General features: G+C 44.3%; 1 protein-coding gene across 1 annotated transcript in view; it reads left to right on the top strand.

Annotated features, from left to right (window-relative positions):
* LOC120978062 (relaxin receptor 1-like) overlaps window positions 1–21,189 on the top strand; it is a 455,454-nt gene that overhangs the window by 82,894 nt on the left and 351,371 nt on the right. The window contains exons 4-7 of the mRNA XM_040406299.1: window positions 4,828–4,933; window positions 5,354–5,425; window positions 11,828–11,899; window positions 15,429–15,500. Coding sequence (XP_040262233.1) covers window positions 4,828–4,933; window positions 5,354–5,425; window positions 11,828–11,899; window positions 15,429–15,500 — 322 coding nt within the window. The remainder of the gene's footprint in view (window positions 1–4,827; window positions 4,934–5,353; window positions 5,426–11,827; window positions 11,900–15,428; window positions 15,501–21,189) is intronic.

Raw genomic sequence — 21,189 nt, 5'->3', positions numbered from 1 at the left:
TGGGGGCATAGGTCATTTGGCAAATGTTTGTCCATCTAGGAGATTCTTGAACCGTACTAAGAGCGATAATAAGAGAAAAATCTCAAAAGGTAAATCATCAAGTTCTGCTTCATCTGCTACTTTGGGCAAAGTTGATGTAGGATTTGATGCTTTTCCTCTGACCTGCAGTTCCCGTTTTCTCCTGTCTGCCAGGGTGGCGCTAGAGAGCAAAGTCATTTCTTGTGAGATTTTTGTCGATAGTGGAGCGGCCGTCAATCTTATTGACACTCAATTTGTAGCCATGCATGGTTTTCAGGTTTGCACATTAGATAAAGATATACCTGTTTTTGCTATTGACTCTGCTCCACTCTCACAGAGATCTCTGAAAGGCATTGTTCACAATATCCGGCTAGCTGTAGGTGACACTCATGTGGAGGATATATCTTGTTTTGTCCTTAACGGATTGCCGTCTCCTCTAGTTTTGGGGTTACCCTGGCTCACTAGACATAACCCCACTATTGATTGGCAAGGAAGGCAAATAAATGAGTGGAGTGACTTTTGTAGAGAGAATTGTCTCACAGCGACTTTTGCAGAGGTGTCTACTAAAACGGTGCCATCATTTCTCTCTGATTTCTCGGACGTGTTTTCCGAGAGCGGTGTTCAGGAGCTACCTCCTCACCGGGAGTTTGACTGTCCCATTAACCTCATTCCCGGCGCCAAGCTGCCAAAAGCACGCCTCTACAATCTCTCACAACCGGAAAGAATCGCTATGCGAACTTACATCTCCGAGAGTCTCGAAAAGGGGCATATTCGTCCCTCAAAGTCACCTGTGGCCGCGGGTTTTTTTTTTGTTAAAAAGAAAGATGGCTCTCTGAGACCTTGCCTAGATTTTAGGGAGCTGAACCGTATCACGATTCGCGATCCCTATCCCCTTCCTCTGATCCCGGACCTCTTCAATCAAATTGTTGGGGCCAAGGTGTTTTCCAAATTGGATTTGAGAGGCGCGTACAACCTGGTCAGGGTCAGAGAGGGGGATGAATGGAAAACGGCCTTTAATACCCCTGACGGGCATTTCGAGAATCTCGTTATGCCTTTCGGCCTGATGAATGCTCCGGCCGTCTTTCAGCATTTTGTTAATAGTATTTTCTATCATTTAATGGGGAAATTTGTATTGGTGTATCTTGATGATATTTTGATTTTTTCCCCTGATGTTCAGACCCATCAGGATCATCTTTTTCAGGTTCTGCAGATTCTGCGGGAAAATAAATTGTACGCCAAGCTGGAGAAATGTCTTTTTATGGTATCGGAGATTCAATTTCTGGGTTTTCTCCTCTCTGCTTCTGGTTTTCGCATGGATCCCGAGAAGGTCCGTGCTGTACTTGAGTGGGAGCTTCCTGAGAATCAGAAGGCATTGATGCGCTTTCTGGGTTTTGCGAACTATTACAGAAAGTTCATTTTGAATTATTCCTCTGTTGTCAAACCCCTCACTGACATGACAAAAAAGGGGGCGGATTTTTCCTCTTGGTCGGAGGAGGCGCTTGCAGCCTTTTCTAAGATTAAAGAGAATTTTGCGTCTGCTCCCGTCTTGGTGCATCCCGATGTTTCCTTACCTTTTATTGTTGAGGTGGATGCTTCCGAGGTGGGTGTGGGTGCGGTTTTGTCCCAGGGCCCTTCCCCTGCCAAGTGGCGACCCTGTGCCTTTTTCTCTAAAAAACTCTCCCCGGCAGAGAGAAACTATGATGTGGGCGATAGGGAGTTGTTGGCTTTCGAGGAATGGCGCCATTGGTTGGAGGGGGCCAGGCACCCTATCACCGTTTTTACCGACCATAAGAATCTGGCATACTTGGAGTCGGCCAGGCGTATGAATCCGAGACAGGCCAGATGGTCTCTGTTCTTCTCCAGATTCAATTTTGTTGTTACATTCCGACCTGGGATAAAAAATGTGAAGGCTGATGCTCTCTCTCGCTGTTTTCCGGGAGGAGGAAACTCCGAGGACCCGGGTCCCATTTTGGCGGAGGGGGTAGTTGTTTCTGCTCTATATTCCGATTTGGAGGCCGAGGTCCAGGCTGCCCAGACTGAGACACCTGCCCGTTGTCCTTCTGGGAAGTTGTTCGAGCCTCCTGAGCTACGTCACAAACTCTTTAAGGAGCATCATGATACGGTTCTTGCTGGTCACCCCGGGAGTAGAGCCACGGTGGATCTCATTGCTCTGAGATTTTGGTGGCCGGCTCTTCGTAAGTCGGTGGAGGGTTTTGTGGCTGCTTGTGAGACGTGCGCTCGCGCTAAGGTCCCTCGTTCACGGCCTTCAGGTTCCCTTCTCCCGTTACCCATTCCTTCCCGTCCTTGGACACACCTGTCCATGGACTTTATCACGGATCTTCCTCGTTCCTCGGGGAAGTCGGTGATCCTGGTGGTGGTGGACCGTTTTAGCAAGATGGCTCATTTCGTACCTTTCCCTGGTTTACCTAATGCTAAAACGTTGGCGCAAGCTTTTGTCGACCATATTGTTAAATTGCACGGCATTCCCTCTGATATTGTTTCCGATAGAGGCACGCAGTTTGTGTCCAGGTTCTGGAAGGCTTTCTGTTCTCGCCTGGGGGTTCGGCTGTCCTTCTCTTCTGCTTTTCATCCGCAGTCGAATGGTCAGACTGAGCGCCTCAATCAGAATCTGGAGACATATTTGCGCTGTTTTGTTTCAGAGAACCAGGAGGATTGGTGTTCATTTCTCCCTCTTGCTGAGTTTGCTCTGAACAACCGTCGTCAGGAATCTTCTGATAAGTCACCATTCTTTGGTGCATATGGGTTCCATCCACAGTTTGGGACATTCTCGGGAGGGGCTCTTTCTGGTTTACCTGAGGAGGAGAGATTTTCCTCGTCTTTGTCTACCATTTGGCAAAAGATTCAGGGTAATCTTAAAAAGATGAGTGAGAGGTATAAGCGTGTGGCTGATAAGAGACGTGTGCCTGGTCCGGACCTGAATGTGGGTGATCTGGTGTGGTTGTCTACTAGAAACATTAAGTTGAAGGTTCCCTCCTGGAAATTGGGTTCCAAGTTTATTGGGCCTTATAAAATCTTGTCAGTCATCAATCCTGTTGCCTTCCGTCTTGATCTTCCACGGGTTTGGAAGATACATAATGTATTTCACAGATCTCTCTTAAAACCATATGTCCAGCCCACGGTACCCTCCTCTTTGCCTCCTCCTCCGATTTTGGTTGATGGCAATCTGGAGTTTGAGGTTTCCAGAATTGTGGACTCTCGCATGGTCCGCGGTTCTCTTCAGTACCTCGTTCATTGGAAGGGTTATGGTCCTGAGGAGAGGATGTGGGTTCCGGTGTCGGACATTAAAGCCACTCGCCTCATCAGGGCATTTCATAGGGCTCATCCTGAGAAGGTGGGTCCTGGGTGTCCGGAGTCCACCCGTAGAGGGGGGGGTACTGTCACTACCAGAGCTTTGGGACGTTCTCACAGCTCTGTTTCTCCACCCCTGTGATGATGTCACTACTAGAGCTGGGAGGAGTTCTCACTACTCTGTTTACTTTTGGTTTCTTTCACCACAGCTGTCCTTCATGTGTTTGATTTTCCTCTCTTTATATCACCCCTCCTCCTATGATAGGATGTGGATTATAGTTCTCACTTCAGTTGTAGCTCTGGCTTTAGTTTCTTCACTTGTAGCTATCAGTTCACTGGACCTGTGTTCTGCTGCAGCTAGCACTCTGGATATTGCCAGCCTGTCCTTGGATCCGTCTTCTCTGCGGCTGCAACACCGTCAGCTAAGTGTGCAGACATTGTTGTGTTCCTGTTTATTTTCTGACTGGATCTGAGGTGGCCACGGTTCCCTCCATATACTGAGTAGGGCACTGGTGGCCGTGCCCCTTCCACTATTGTAGGGGTTACAGTGGTCATTAGTCTTAGGCACGTGGGCATGCCTCTTTCCGCCATTTGGATCCGGGCATGTGCTTTAGCAGAATAGGGAGAGCGTTGAGGGTCGGACAGGGGTCACCCGTTATCCTCCCTAGTTCTGGGTCCAGTCAGTAGCTCTGTACTGTGTATTACTATTGTTGCCCACATACAGCCGTGACACATATAGATACTATAGCCATATACTGTACATTATATGCAATGCTTCAGAATATATCCCAGCTCCGGGGTGGACTGACTGTTATATTATATTGCAGAGCCAGCTGAAGATACTGTATGTGAGATAAATGATGTTTGAAGCCGTTAAAGAGAATCTGTCATCTGATTTGGGGCCACTAAACCACAAGCATGCCATTATACAACTTGGGGTTGAGTCTGGGACTCTTCTCCAGTGTTACTGGCTGCACTGTGCTGATGAAATTGAGGACAGTAGACTTCACTTTACTCCATATGTGCTAAATGTCACGTGCATGTGTAGTGAAGTAAGTTATACCCTTACTGCTGCAGCACGCATTCCATTCGATGAAGCTGGAGAAACGGCCCAGAGTCTTCTCCTGAAATTTTTTTTTTCATTTACTGTTCTTTTCAGGGACTAGTGGGTTTGCAATGGACAGGTTTGTGACCCTAAACCCAAACTGGATAATGGCTTGCTGGTGGCTTAGTGGTCCCAGACAACGTGACAACTTCCTTTTAACCCCACTTAATGTACATAAGTATGTTGGCTTGCAAGAGATCCATTGCCATTTCTGCCCAGAAGTCCAGATTATTCTCTGCCAGCCATTGTCATGCTCTGTGATGGTTTGGTACCATTTGCATTATTGCATTATTGAGGATCAAGACTATTCCCTGTCTAGTATGTAATAGCTAGTGTGCTCTGTGTTAAGAGTTTATTGGATTATTTCACTCTTATGTATATGCTTATCCTTACAGAACTTGATATTTACCCTGAGAACTGTGACTGCAAGAAGCGCTTTGTAAACTGCTCAGGTCGGGAGTTACAGTTTGTCCCTCCAGTGTCCATCAATGTGACTGCTCTGTAAGTACTATATGAGATGTACTCATTTAAAGGTGACTTTTACTGTTGTTGTAAATGTCTAATGTCTTTTTTGCTCGAATGGATGTTGTATGATATATTTCCTCCTACGATGGACTTGGGAGCTTTTGCATATACCTACCGATATGTCTAAATGCTTTAAACCTGTGCTACATATGATCAACTGTTATTGACAAGGTAATGACTGGGACTGAAGATATCTCAGAACCCAGCCTTTTAAGACAGGGCTCCTGTTTTTGTCTTTTTATAATTCTTAGCATTTTGACAGTTTTATGTGGACAGCAGAGGTCTAGCATTAAGCCTCAGGGCTTTCCAGTAAGATTTTCTGTTTCAGAATACCAGTCCTGTGACATGCCATATTTTGAATATGATGATTTTAAACTTTTTCCTGTATTTCTTTAGCGATCTAAAGGACAATAAAATCAAATTTTTGCCTGATGAGGTTTTTCGTCATTATCAGAACTTGGAGAAACTGTAAGTAACTCCCAAACCATACAATACCCACTGCCTTGAAATAACACACAATTCTGCACTTTTCTCATGCTTCAGTTTCATATACTGTCTATATTGCTTCTAGAACTTAAAATGATTTTAAAAAAATCAATCAACTGGCCAGGTTTTTACTTCTGTGGCAGTGAGCCAATGTTTCCTCTATCACAGGATAAAGTCTTACAGACATAGAATAAACTGAAGCAGCATCCCCCTCCTCCTTACTCCCTGTCTATTTTATAGCTCTAGACAAGTGTTGGAGGGATGGAACATTTACAGAGAGCCTACAGGCAGGAAAATGGCAAATACAGGATATTCTAAATTGATAAAAGATGACACTTTCCTCTAATAAGATGCATTACTAAATTGTATGCTTTGCCATTTACTTCCAGTCTGCTCCCATTCCATCTCCATGGTACCCCTGCTACTCATACTTCTTACAACTACTGATATTCCTGACTGACAGTGCTCCAATCTGTATTAAACTCTCCTATATGCATCATCGTTGCAAATTACCCAGATAATAGGGTTCTATACATTAACCACCAAACTGTTCAAGCTCAGCTCAGGCTATGGGAAAAGTACTTAAAAGGGTTTTGCCATCTCAGACAATGGGGGAATATCGCTAGGATATGCCTCCATTGTCTGATAGGTGTGGGTCCCACCTGTCAGACCCGCACCTACAATGAGAAAAGAGTGGGTAAATGAACAGAGGGCGCACTGCGCATGCGCAGCCGCCCTCCATTAATTTCTATGGGGCTGCCGAAAATAGCCGAGCTGACTCGACAATTCCCTTTGCCCCATAGAAATGAATGGGAGCAGGGGCCGCACGTGCATGGCGTGCTTCCATTCACTTCTATGGGAGCAGCAGGGAACAGCGCTTGGTGGTGGACGGACCCCAGGAAATGTGGGGTACTACAGCCACAGCTCTCCCCACTCCGTTTTCATTGTAGGTGCGGGTCCCAGAAGTGAGACCTGCACCTATCTGACAATGGGGACATATTATAGTGATATGCCCCCATTGTATGTGATGGGAATACCCCTTTAACTGTTCTGCCTGAGTGGAAGGGGGGAAGGGTCTGCTTTAGCTGCTAATATCTCCTGAATGGTATTCCAGGCTTTCATACAAGAACAAAATGACAGCATTAGCCCAAGATAAACAGGAGATATCACTGTTAGAAATTGAGTCAGGAATAATCGCGGGTAAAACCTGCTTTTACTTTCACTTTCAGCTATATTCACTGCATCCTGATTTCTAACAGTGATATCTTCCCATGTACTGACGATAATCTTGTTATTCTGGTATTGTTTGAAAGCTTGGAATGCCAGAGATATCTAGCAGAGATATGAGCAGCTAAAGCAGCCCTGCCCCCCTCCCTGTCAGTCTGGAGGAGGAAGAGAGGGAGCAGTTGTCGAGTGACAGGATGCAGAAGGTAAAATAGTAAAAAAATAAATAGAAATGTGGTATTATCATCATTGTAGTGACCGACATAATAAAGTTATGTTGTTTTTACCACACAGTGAGGGGGGTACAGTAAATAAATTCTATAAAATAATGTTAAAGTTGCTGTTTTTTTATCTCTCTCTCTACAAATAAAATAATACAAGTTATATACTATACTATATATACCCCAAATATACCCCAAAATGGCTCCTAAAAACTACAACTAATCCCACAAAATAAAAATAATAATTTAGAATAAAAATATTTAAAGTTATGACTGCTAGAACACAAATGTCATGACCATGGTCATGGTCGTGACTCCTTGGGAGCCGCATGCATTTGCCCGCGGTCTGGTATTGTTGTCAACCACAGGTGAGGGCTAGTATCTTGCCTCACGTGTGGTTGCCGCTGGCAACTTGTGGTTGTTGGGCAGTGGAGCAGCCTGAGCTGGTTGCTGGGCGGCTCGCTGTCCATGCATGCGGTTGTCTTTGGCAATGTGTAGTTTTGTGTATGCACTTTGTCTGTTTGTTGTGCACGAGGTTATGTTTGTATGCACTGTGACACCTCCCTTCACTTGCGGTTGTGTTGTGTGCATGTTGTGTGCATGTGGTGGCAGTGTCTCGGCCTGCTGGCTGTTCGTCAGGACATGGTTGCCACACATGCCTTTGCCGGCGGTAACAGGTGAGTGTGTTTATGTGCTTTTCCCTTTAAGTGGCTTCACTACTCTGCCTGGTGTAGGAAGGGTTAACTCCCTTCTTTCTGTGTGAACACTGGGTGTGTCTGAGTGTGGGTGTGGCTACTTTGGGCTATACAGCCTTTCTGGAGACTTGATACTGAGGGGTACTTCAGCCATGGTTGCTGGAGTCATCCTCCTGGTTATTTACCATCTGCCAGTGTGGGCCACCCTTGTGGTCATAAGTTTAGGTCACACATGATGTTATGAAGGTGTGTTTTTTGTATGCTTGTTTATTGCAGCTTATGGTCCTGGGTTCCTGTGTGATGTGTGGTGTGTACTGTGTCCGTGTGTGTTCTTTGGACAGCAGCGCTTCTGCATGGGTTCCAGGCTTTGTGTCTGTGGCAGGTAGGTGCTATACTTGTTGCATTTACCTGCCATTGCCATAAGTTGTTTATGTTTCCCCTTTATTGTAGCCTGGCCTGTGAGACTCCTGTTCCTCCGTGCCTAGGAGGAACAGGCCGTCTTACCTTGCTCCTAGTTGGGGGCCACCCTGAGGGCTAGTAGGGACTTCAAGGTTCTGGAGTATGAGCCCTCCCACCATCAGGGTCGGCCCATACAGCTAGGAGTCAGGGTCAGAGTTTGGGATATGATAGGAGGTGACCTGCTCCCTGATCTCTGTCCTGGCCTTGCAGTGACTAACATCTTCTGGCATCGCACGGCTGAGGGTTTTCCCCATCCTCAGCTGTGACAACAAATGGGGAAATACTGTATTATTGGTCCTTAAAAAAATAATATATAGCACTGAAAATCTGATGGGCAGCAATATATAACTAAGCTAAGCAAGTTTCAGGCAAAAAAATATATATATATATATCCTCATTTCCCTGGTTCTCTTCTGGCCCTTGTTTACATGGAATAAAAACAATCTCTGCCCCTCCCCCTGCACTGCTAAAGGAGTGATTACAAGAGCTGCCCTGAGTGACATGTCTGCCTGCTGGGAGAATCAACAGCAACTTGTATGTGTAGAACTATAAATCCCAGCTGTATAATGACACTGCTAAGGGAGTGGATACAAGAGCTGCCCTGAGTGACATGTCTACCTGCTGGGAGACTCTGCAGCATGTTGTATGTGTAGGACTACAAATCCCAGCTTTAAAATTACACTGCTAAGGGAGTGGATACAAGAGCTGCCCTGAGTGACATGTCTGCCTGCTGGGAGACTCAGCAGAATGTTGTATGTGTAGGACTACAAGTCCCAGCTGTACAATGACTGTACAGTGCTAAGGGAGTCGATACAAGAGCTGCCCTGAGTGCTGGGAGAATCATTAGCAACTTGTAAGTGTATAACTACAGGTCCCAGCTGTATAATGACACTGCTAATACACAGGATCTTCCCCCTACCTTCTTGTGCAATGCTCTCTCTAGTCTGTCAGCTCCTGTGCCCAGAATTGTCTCCTCACTACCTGCTGCAGCTAGCCAGTCTGTGCAGCTGAAGGGGTAAGAATCCTAGCTGAGAGTAGACGGCAGTGAAGGGGGGCGTGGCCAGCACAGTGACGTCTCGTGCGTACACGCTTGTAAACGAACATTATCAGAGCAGGGAGAGAAGCTGACATCACAGGTCATGTGACCCTCAGTCAAATCTGAGAATCCAGCCACTGGAGATAAAGTGAGTTAATTGGAAAGCTGTTACATTTGCCTAGTTAGGAACATAGAAAGAACAAAAAAATAACTCGGACAACCCCTTTAAGGCTAAAATTAATTATGTCACTAAGGGGTTAAAAATGCAATAGTGTCCCCTGAGTCAACAAGATTTACAGCAGACACACATTAAAAATCTACAATAAAAAAGGCACATTTGTGGGAGGGCTTTTCCAATATCCAAAGTGACTGTTAGGTAAAAGTGCTTTTCTGCCCCCAAAAAATTGCTGTTCAAACTTGAAAAAAAACAATAGTCACCAGGTGTACCCTCCGTGACTCCTGTAGCAATGCTCCCTGCTTCCCCGACATGTTCTAGTTCCAGCATGTCCAGCGATGATATATCCACACAGTCACGTCACCGATACAGTTATATTATAAGCTTCATGTTTGTGTGTATCACAAAATTATTTACACTCACTGTTCCTGCGCATTAACCCCTTTGCCACCAGTGATAGGAAAACATGGCGCCCGCTCGCATGTGCAGCGGGCGGCATGGCTGGCAGGTCTCTTTCGTTTTAAACTAATCAGCAATAATGCCGATCACAGTAATTAAAGTCTTTAGATGCTGTGATCAAGTAAGATCACGGCATCTAAATGTGCAAAAATCCGAGGCTCGCGCTTCCGGGAGCGTTACCGGCGTCCCTTGTGGCCAATGGGATGCCGATAATTAATTTGAAGAGGCTGAAAACATTCAAAGTGCAATTCTTATTTTGGCAACCAGATGGCAGTCCAACATATGAAATGAGCAATTCTCAATAATAAGTGCAGTTTAAAAATAAATGATTGTTCAAATAAAAAAAATGTAAAAATAAATTTTGTAGGCTCATATATTAGTTTCAAAATCATCACAAAAAACTGTTAAAAATATATATAAATATAAAAAAAATATATATAAAAGTATAAATCACCCCACTTTCCATACAATAAAAATAGAAATACGTAAAAAAACAAAAAAATAGAAATAACCAAAAAATATAAGCATCATAGGTATCACCATGACCTAAAACGTCCGTACTCCAATACAGCGAATGGCGTAACGGAAAAAAGGGTCAAAATGGCCAATTTGCCATTTTTACATTGCTTCTTTTGCACAAAAAAAGTAATAAAATATGATCAAAAAGTTACACACATTCCAAAATGGTATCAATAAAAACTACAGATTGTCCCGCAAAGAAATAAGCCCAGACACAGCTCAGTAGATATAACCAGAAAAAAAGTTATAGGGGTCAGAATATGGTGATGTAAACAAAAAGTTTGTTTTTTTAAAGGTTACATTTATTTTTACACTATTTAGAAATTAAAAACCTATACATATTGGGTATCGTTGTAATTGTACTGACCCAGAGAATGAAGGGCATGGGTCAGTTTTGCCGCAAACGGAACACCTCGCGAATAAAACTCGTAAAACGGTGGAGGAATTGCATTTATTTTCCAATTCTACCCCATTTGGAATTTTTTTACCGCCTCCCACTACATTATATTCCAGAATTAATGGTGGCATTAAAAATAACAACTTGTCCCACAAAAAATAAGCCCTCATACAGCTATGTGAACGGAAATATAAAAAAATTATGGCTCAAAAAAGATGGGAAAGAAAAATAAAAACTCATAAACGAAAACACCTCCGGTATCCTAAGGGTTAAATAAATGAAATTACTACACCCACACCGGGTCCTCACCTGATATATTAGGTCTACCATATTCTGGTTATTTGCTTGCCATTGTGTAGATACCAAAACCTTTCAAAAAGGAAAAGAAAAATACAAAATACAACTTTAATTACCACATCAGTCTCCCCTGAAGCCTCTCCCATTCCTTCCTATATATTTAATAGTACAATTTCAAAATAATAATAAACCATTCAGATTTTTTGCCTATACCTTTTGTCTTCTTACAGAAATTTATATTATGACTATATTTGCCTGATTATTTGTGCCCTCGGACACTAATCACACCCAGATTTACCAGATTTATGTGCTGTAGATACCAGAAGAACCAACGAAACAGCAGCACAACGTCTTACCAAATCCGATAGAGGTCAATAAAGGTGGTGGTACACGCAGTATAGGATCCTGGCTTGGGACCACAAATGTTATAATGAAGAAAGAACTGCAGCACTCTTCCAAATCTTGTCGTTTATTCAATAATGTACATCAAACATGGCAAGGGTTGCCAGTGGCTTGATAAAGACTAAGATGTAGTTGAAACATTGCCATGTTTGATGCACATTATTGAATAAACAAGATTTGGAAGAGTGCTGCAGCTCTTTCTTCATTATTGTGCTGTAGCTACACCACCCTAAAAGAAAACACAGTTTTACAGTAGCAGCTGACCTCCTCCTCTTTACCTTTTTATACCAGTCTGAGGAAATATGTGAAAAGCCTGCAATGTAGCTCTGCAGGAATATGCAGATATAACTCTGATGATGATCTGACCTGAATGAGGTGACTCAGGAAGGCAATGTTCTTATTCTCATTAACTCAGTCTACACTTAAGCAGTTCTATAATTTTATTTCAATTGTATTTCTAACAAAATAGCTGTTTCTCCATTTCTCTGACCTTGTACCAGCCTCCTCCAAAACAACAGACTGCGAGCTATCTCACGTCTGACATTCTCAGGACTTTTCAACCTAAAGATGCTGTAAGTGACAAGTTTACCAGTGGCTTGGCGTTATATTTTTTAACTGCATACTTGTGTAATGACAGTAAGTGACATTTAGATGATGTATGGTGTCGTTAGAAATGTCTCGTAAAATGTAACAGTTAAATGGCTATCTATAGACAGACAAAAAACAGCGGCAACATACACTGCGTGCAGAATTATTAGGCAAATGAGTATTTTGACCACATCATCTTCTTTATGCATGTTGTCTTACTCCAAGCTGTATAGGCTCGAAAGCCTACTACCAATTAAGCATATTAGGTGATGTGCATCTCTGTAATGAGAAGGGGTGTGGTCTAATGACATCAACACCCTATATTAGGTGTGCATAATTATTAGGGAACTTCCTTTCCTTTGGCAAAATGGGTCAAAAGAAGGACTTGACAGGCTCAGAAAAGTCAAAAATAGTGAGATATCTTGCAGAGGGATGCAGCACTCTTAAAATTGCAAAGCTTCTGAAGCGTGATCATCGAACAATCAAGCGTTTCATTCAAAATAGTCAACAGGGTCGCAAGAAGCGTGTGGAAAAACCAAGGCGCAAAATAACTGCCCATGAACTGAGAAAAGCCAAGCGTGCAGCTGCCAAGATGCCACTTGCCACCAGTTTGGCCATATTTCAGAGCTGCAACATCACTGGAGTGCCCAAAAGCACAAGGTGTGCAATACTCAGAGACATGGCCAAGGTAAGAAAGGCTGAAAGACGACCACCCTGAACAAGACACACAAGCTGAAACGTCAAGACTGGGCCAAGAAATATCTCAAGACTGATTTTTCTAAGGTTTTATGGACTGATGAAATGAGAGTGAGTCTTGATGGGCCAGATGGATGGGCCCGTGGCTGGATTGGTAAAGGGCAGAAATCTCTAGTCCGACTCAGACACCAGCAAGGTGGAGGTGGAGTACTGGTTTGGGCTGGTATCATCAAAGATGAGCTTGTGGGGCCTTTTTGGGTTGAGGATGGAGTCAAGCTCAACTCCCAGTCCTACTGCCAGTTTCTGGAAGACACCTTCTTCAAGCAGTGGTACAGGAAGAAGTCTGCATCCTTCAAGAAAAACATGATTTTCATGCAGGACAATGCTCCATCACACGCGTCCAAGTACTCCACAGCGTGGCTGGCAAGAAAGGGTATAAAAGAAGAAAATCTAATGACATGGCCTCCTTGTTCACCTGATCTGAACCCCATTCGAGAACCTGTGGTCCATCATCAAATGTGAGATTTACAAGGAGGGAAAACAGTACACCTCTCTGAACAGTGTCTGGGAGGCTGTGGTTGCTGCTGCACGCAATGTTGATGGTGAACAGATCAAAACACTGACAGAATCCATGGATGGCAGGCTTTTGAGTGTCCTTGCAAAGAAAGGTGGCTATATTGGTCACTGATTTGTTTTGTTTTTGAATGTCAGAAATGTATATTTGTGAATGTTGAGATGTTATATTGGTTTCACTGGTAAAAATAAATAATTGAAATGGGTATATATTTGTTTTTTGTTAAGTTGCCTAATAATTATGCACAGTAATAGTCACCTGCACACACAGATATCCCCCTAAAATAGCTAAAACTAAAAACAAACTAAAAACTACTTCCAAAAATATTCAGCTTTGATATTAATGAGTTTTTTGGGTTCATTGAGAACATGGTTGTTGTTCAATAATAAAATTAATCCTCAAAAATACAACTTGCCTAATAATTCTGCACTCCCTGTATCTATGTTAATTAGCTACATTTAATTATAAGATGGTACAAAGGGACAAGTAATCATCCCATCTAAAGACAAGTAATCATCCCGTCAATCATAGCAGTGACTGTACAGCTACAAAATCATACATGAATCACAATTATCTTTACTAAGGAGAAATGAGGTAACATTATTTAAAGTCAGTGTATATCACTTGTAGAAGAAAATAACAGAGGTTTATGTAGAGAAATGGCCCCAAGAGCCCACCCTTCACCACACAGAACCTCTGTACATCCTCTTATCGTTTTATCATATTTGTTACTTTTGCTGGGCACTGCAGATTTCCTCCTTTGCAATGCATATGATGAAATCCAGAGCGAATCCTCAGCACAATCCACAAGCTGGCATGTAACTAATGCAGAATTGACTGCAGATGTGATGTTTCCACTGCAATGCATGTGCAGTGGGAACACACCTTTAGCAGGCTTGTTATAGGGTTGTTTCGGGTATCAAACTTTCGATACCCAATCGATACTTTTAGCCCGGTATCGATAGGAAACTGGGATTTGTCTTTTATCGATACTAGGCTGTGCTACTGCACAGCCCAGTATCAGAGAATATGGATCATGCTGCTCTCAGCGTGCGCCATGTTCCCTCAGCAGCATAGGGAAGAAGGAAGCAGTCTCTCCCTCCCCCTGTGCGACCGTTGCCTCCAATGAGAGCGCAGGGGGGGGGCAGAGGAGGGGAGGGGCTGTGGCCACTGCGCCACCAATGATAACTAACGTTTAATACATTACAAATGAAGGCGGCGGCAGAAAAACATTGCCGGCACCCTTCCTCTGACAGGGCGATGCAATCCACGGCATTTAACCCCTCAGGTGCCGCACCTGAGTAGTTAACTGCTGCTGATCACAGCACCCTGTCAGAGGTCCGGTGCCGGCAATGTGTTTTTGCTGCCGGCTGTATTTGTATATTAAATGTTAATTATCATTGGTGGCGCAGTGCACCCTCCCCCCCCAGTATTAAAAACATTGGTGGCAATGTGGCCACGGGGTCCCCTTACCTCCTCTCATTGGTCCTCACAGCCCTGGCTACCATGGTAATCTCCCTGTTGCTGTGTGTACTATGCACATGGCAGCAGGGAGAGTGTAAGATCCTATTCACCCTAATAGAGCTCTATTAGGGTAAATAGACAAGGGATTTAAAGATCCCAGGTTCTAGCCTCTAAGGGGGGAAATAGTTATTAAATAAAATCTAAAAAAAATAAAAAGTTTAAAGAAACACACCAAAATATTAAGTATATTAAGTATAAATCCCCCCCTTTCCCAATTTTACATATATTATATATAAACAATAAATAAAGAAAATATTACATATCGCCATGTCCGAAAATTCCAAACTATTAAATTATAAAAAAATATCTCCTATGCGGTGAACGCTGTAAAAGAAAAAATAAAAGAAAAACTGCGCAATTCGCCATTTTTTTTAGTCACCTTGTCACCCCAAAAAGAAGGATAGGACTGTTTGTTTATGGGCCGGACATTCCATAAAATGTGGAATGTACGTGGCTTTTTTTGGCATTTTATTTTTTCACATGGTATCGAGTATCGCGATACTTTTTTATGGTATCGAAACCGAATCAAAATTTTGGTATCGAAACAACCCTAGCTTGTTGTTAGATCTGATGGCACAGGCTTGGATCTAGGCTTCTGTATACATAGATCAGTTGTAGCTAAGTATATGTTAAGTTAGGAGCACACCCTGTTTGAGAACTTATGTCCCAGACGTATACACTTGTATATTGTTTTACTCACCACTGCCTTTTTACATTAGCTTCCTCAGTGACAATCGGATCAAGGTCCTGAAGGCTGATGTGTTCCGAGATCTTCACTCATTGGAATGGCTGTAAGTTGTTAACAATGTATTCATAATGACCTCATTCACAATGTCCTAGACCCAAGTGTGTAACTGCATTCTATTTTAATCTTACCGCTAAAGACCTCAGTATCTGACTTCACCAGACTTCAAGAGATATTAGGCTAGGGCTACACGACGACATGTGTCGCGCGACAATAATTTGCGCAACACATAGGGCACAACTACACTGCAACATGTGTCGCGCAACATTGATGTCGCACCAATGTCGCGTGACAATTTTTATAATGATAGTCTATCGTGTCGCACTGCAACATGTGACCTGCTGCGACTGCAACGTGACAGTCGCAGAAAAATCCATCTTGGATCGATTTTTTTCCCCTGTCGTGTCGCAGTCACAGCATGTCATATGATGCAGTGAAAAACCATAGACTACCATTATAAAAATTGTCTTGCGACATTGGTGCAACAAAATGTCACGCGACACATGTCGTCGTGTAGCCCTAGCCTTAGGTTCAATTCGGGATTCATCATTATAACTTTTATTAATGTTTTTAAGCCTGATTTCTTATATAATAGCATATTTAGATTTAAAGCAAACATATGAGCTGTCATGTCTGTTTTAGTAAATGCTTACATTCCCCATGATTAGTGTTGATCGAGCACCAAAGTGCTCAGGTGCTCGGGTGCTCTGGCCGAACACATCGGGGTGCTCTACCGAGCACCCAAGTATAATGGAAGTCAATGGGAGAACCCAAACATTAAAACAGGCACCCCTGCTCTGAAGAGGGGAGGGTGCCTGGTTCATAGGAAAAGGTCAGAAATTGATGAAAACACCACCAAAATGGTTTGGGAACAGCATGGGGAGAATGTCTCGATGCATCGTGGACTCCCAGGTCGCTGCTGGGACCCATGTTGTCCGAGTAGTAGGCCTCTTTGACAGACTGACAATAATACGCACAAAACCGAAAAAAAAAAAACATTCTTTCCTATATATTTAATTGTATATAAAGTGCATGTGCTGCCAAAAATTACAAGGCAGAGGCACTCCGATACAACCTGTATATCACATAATAAAGGGCCTCATTCACATTGTGGTACAATAGTTCAGGTAGTGGGACTCCTACACTCATAAAGTCTATGCACTAAGTGAAAGGACTGCGAAAAATTACAAGGAACCAGAACTCCAATACACCCTTTGTTACACATAAAGGAGGGCATCATAGACACCCTTGAAAAATTATGATTGATGGCCTGCTGGTGACCCTCAAAAACATTTGGAGCAAGGGCCTGCTGATCTGACCATCTAAAACATTAGGGGCGAGGGACTGCTGCCGCATTGGTGACTCTAGATAACCTCTGGCGACGATCCATTCGGATGTCTGCCCTATCAACTTTTGATGTTCTTTTCTTCGCCTACCATGGTGATCACGGGTAAGGGGGAATCAGGGTTCGATGCCGGAGAGGGAGCCTGAGAAATGGCTACCACATCCAAGGGAGATCAATGGCTGAAATCTGATTGGCTGTTGTTGCCTTGCCAGTTATTTCTCCAGAGAGGGTGGGACAAGTTATTAAAGCACAAGCATCCAAGGAAGGCAGCAGGTGCGCGGCAATTACCCACTCCCAACTCGGGGAGGTAGTGACGATAAATAACAATTCAGCACTCTTAAAAGGTTCTGTATTGGAATGAGTACACTTTCCGTTAATGAGGATCTATTGGAGGGCAAGTCTGGTGCCAGCAGCCAACTTGCTCCCGGCCTCCACAACGTTCACCCAGTGTGCCGTTATGGTGAGGATTGTGTTGACCAGACTCTTGGCTACTGAGACTGGACTTGTAGGTGAGGGCCTGCTGCCGCTTTGTTGACTCTAGATAACGTCTAGGGGATAGCACGTCCCCTTTACGGTGACTATCCATTTGGATGTCTGCCGTATCAACTTTGGAGCAATTTTTCAACAAGGACCTTCTGGTATAGCACCGTTTTGCTTGTCCTCTCCACCAGAGGAAAGAGAGATGAAAAGTTCTCTTTGTAGCGGGGGTCGAGAAGGGTGAACAACCAGTAATCCGTGTTGTCTAAAATGCGTATAACGCGCAGGTCGTGGGAAAGGCAGCCTAACATGAAGTCAGCCATGTGTGTCAGAGTACCAACAGGCAAGACTTCCCTGTCGTCATCAGAAGGTGAGCTGACCCTGTAAGAGATTGTAGGTAAGGGGGCCTGCAGGTGAGGTGACCCTGTAAAACATTACATGCGAGGGCCTGCAGGTGAGCTGACCCTGTAAAACATTATATGTGAGGGCCTGCAGTTGAGCTGACCCTGTAAAACATTATATGCGAGGGCCTGCAGGTGAGCTGACCCTGTAAAACATTATATGCGAGGGCCTGCAGTTGAGCTGACCCTGTAAAACATTATATGCGAGGGCTTGCAGTTGAGCTGACCCTGTAAAACATTATATGCTAGAGCCTGCATGTGAGCTGACCCTGTAAAGCGTTATATGCGAGGGCCTGCAGGTGAGCTGGCCCTGTAAAACATTGTATGCGAAGGCCTGCAGGTGAGCTGACCCTCTAAAAAATGATATGCGAGGGCCTGCAGGTGAGCTGACCCTGTAAAATATTATATGTGAGGGCATATATGCGAGTGCATTATATGTGACAAATAAGCATGTTGAAGATGATGGAAGAGGAAGAGGAGGATGAGAAAAGGAAAATGTAACCATATACTCTTTTTTGTGGTGGAAGGGGTGCATGGGAATACAGTGTATTCAGTACATTAAACAACACATTTAAAGTGCCTTTGTTCATCTGCTTTCCTCTGGTGGAGTCGAGAAGTCTGGGGCAATCCAGGCCTTGTTCATTTTTATAAGAGTCAACCTGTCAGCATTTTCAGCTGACAGACAGATACGCTTATCTGTTATAATGCCACCAGCAGCACTAAATACCTGCTAAGACAAAACGCTGGTGGCAGGGCAGGCCAGCACCTCCAAGGCCTAGAGCACCAGTTCATGCCACGTGTCCAGCTTGGACACCCAGTAGTTGTAAGGCACTGAGGTATCACTGAGGATGCTGACACGGTCTGCTATGTACTCCTACACTATTTTCCAAAACTTTTCCCTCCTTGTGACACTAGGCTGCGCATCAGGGTGAGGGTTCTGGCGGGGTGTCATGAAACTGTCCCAGGCTTTGAAGAGTATTGCCCTGCCTCTGTTGGATCTGCTGTGTGTTCCCCTTGTCTTTGCTTCTCGGTTGCCCAAGGAAGTACGGACTCTGCCACCAGCGTTGTCAGGTGGAAATTTTGGAGCAATTTTTCAACAAGGACCTTCTGGTATTGCACTGTTTTGCTCATCCTCTCCACCTGATGAATGAGAGACGAGAAGTTCTCTTTGAAGCGGGGGTCGAGAAGGATGAACAACCAGTATCCCGTGTTGTCTAAAATGCATATAACTTGCGGGTCATGGGAAAGGCAGCCTAACATGAAGACTTCACTGTCATCATCAGGAGGATGACTATCTATCTCCTCATCCTCTTCCTCCTCTTCTGCCCACCCACACTCAACAGATAGAAGTAAACTTCCATGGGTACTACCCTCTGTAGCGGAGGCAACCGTCTCCTGCTCATCTTCCTCTTCATCGTCCAATTCGCGCTGAGAACACGGAGGGTTGTCTGGCTATCACCCTGTGTAATGTCTTCTTCCCCCATTTCCACCTCTTCCACATGCAAAGCATCGTCCTTAATTGTGAGCAGCGAGTGTTTGAGTAGACACAGAAGTGGGATGGTTACTTTGATAATAGCGTTATAGCCGCTCACCATCTGTGTTGATTCCTTAAAGTTTCTTAAAACCTCACAGAGGTCAGACATCCATGCCCACTCCTCGCTTCTGATTAGCAGAAGCTGACTTAAAAGGCGACGACCATGTTGAAGCTAGTTTTCCCCTACTGCCCTCTGCTGCTCGCAAAGCCTGGCCAACATGTGGAACGCCAAGTTCCAGCACGTGCTCACGTCGCACAACAGCCGGTGAGCTGGCAAGTTAAAGCTCTGCTGCAGCAGCGTTGACAGCTGTCGATGACTTGCGTAAATGTGCACACACACGGTGCACCTTCACCAGCAGCTTAGGCAAATTGGGGTAGGTTTTGAGAAACCGCTGAACCACTAAGTTTAAGACGTGGACTAGGCATGGGATGTGTGTGAGCTTGCCGAGCTCCAAATCCTCTTCATCAACCTCTTGAGACAGTAAATGCGGTTGACTCATGGCAACTGTGTCTCATCATCATTTACCTCATTAAACACTTATTGCCGTTCCCCACCATCATGTTCTTGTGACTGTGGATGCTCAAGAGGTTGGGAATCAGGGCACAAGATCTCATGTCCCTTTTCAAGCTTGCTTGGCGAGAGGGCCAAATCAAGTAATGGCGATGAAAAGAGCTCCTCAGAATATCCGAGTGTGGGATCACTTGTTTGGCCAGACTCTTTATGGTGGGAGGAAGGAGGATCAGGATGAGGATACTGTTGACCAGACTCTTGGCTACTGAGACTGGACTTACAGGTGGAATACAGGGTGGTGCTTAACCGACTGGAAGCATTATCTGCTGCAATCCAACCGACCACCTGGTCGCACTGGTCTGACTTCAAGAGTTTTGTCCTGCAACGCCCTGCAAACTGTGAAATGAAGATAGGTATCGTGGATTATTGTTTTTCTTGTGCTCTGGCAACAGGCACAGTTTCAAAGCGCCCAGGGCCACGGCCTCTGAGCAAACCATCAGCATCACAGCCACTTCCCCGTCCCTTAATGCTCACCTTCTTCATATTAAATGTTATATGCACGCTTAACACACAAGATGTGGCACAGATGTCACAGTTCACAGCAAGCACAGTATATGGATAAAGTATGGAAAAGTATGGAAAAAGAAAAATTGTTTTCACTTATATTTTTCCTATCTCTGGCCCTGACACACAGAATATATTGCACAGATGTCACAAGTCACTGCAGACACCCTCTATAGAAAAAGCATTGAAAATTATGGAAAAAATATACTAGTTTACACTTACTGTATTTTTCGCCCCATAAGACGCACTTTTTCCCGCAAAAGTGGGGGGAAATGCCCCTGTATCTTATGGGGCGAATGCTGCGATATATGAGCGGGGAGAGAGGAGGTGCTGGTGTCCGGAACAAGGGGCGGGGCCCGGTGCAGTCACTGTACTCTTACACCGGGCCCCAACGCTCACCGCAGTTTTTCTAGACATTAATTCACCTTAACCTGTTAATAAGTTTAACTAAAGCTGCGCTCTCCCCTGTTCCCCTGTATCAGTACAGCATTTACTAACAAGCTTCAATAGCCCGCAGAGCGGACGGCAGCAGTAACGTCACTCACTGACGTTGCACGCCTGCTCCTCCCACTTTATGAATGAAGCAGACAGAGCAGGCGCACAACGTCACTGAGTGACGTTACTGCTGCCATCCGCTCTGCCTGCTATGGAAGCTTGTTAGTAAGTGCTGTACTGATACAGGGGAATGGGGAGAGCGCAGCTTTAGTTAAAATTATTAACAGGTTAAGGATTAATGTTTATAAATAGAGATGACCTTGCGGTTCGCCCGGCGGTCGTTTTCGCAGCGAACTTTGCGTGTTCGCGATTCGCCGAACATGCGAACATATGGAGGAATTTGCGCCCGCCATATTCTTTTACATTGTGAAGAACTTTAACCCATGACACATCTATCAATTGAGCCAA

The sequence above is a fragment of the Bufo bufo genome, chromosome 8 (genome assembly GCF_905171765.1).
Source record: "Bufo bufo chromosome 8, aBufBuf1.1, whole genome shotgun sequence".
NCBI classification, from domain to species: domain Eukaryota; kingdom Metazoa; phylum Chordata; class Amphibia; order Anura; family Bufonidae; genus Bufo; species Bufo bufo.
The sequence above is the reverse complement of the archived record's forward strand: the minus strand, read 5'-3'. Positions and strand labels throughout refer to the sequence as shown.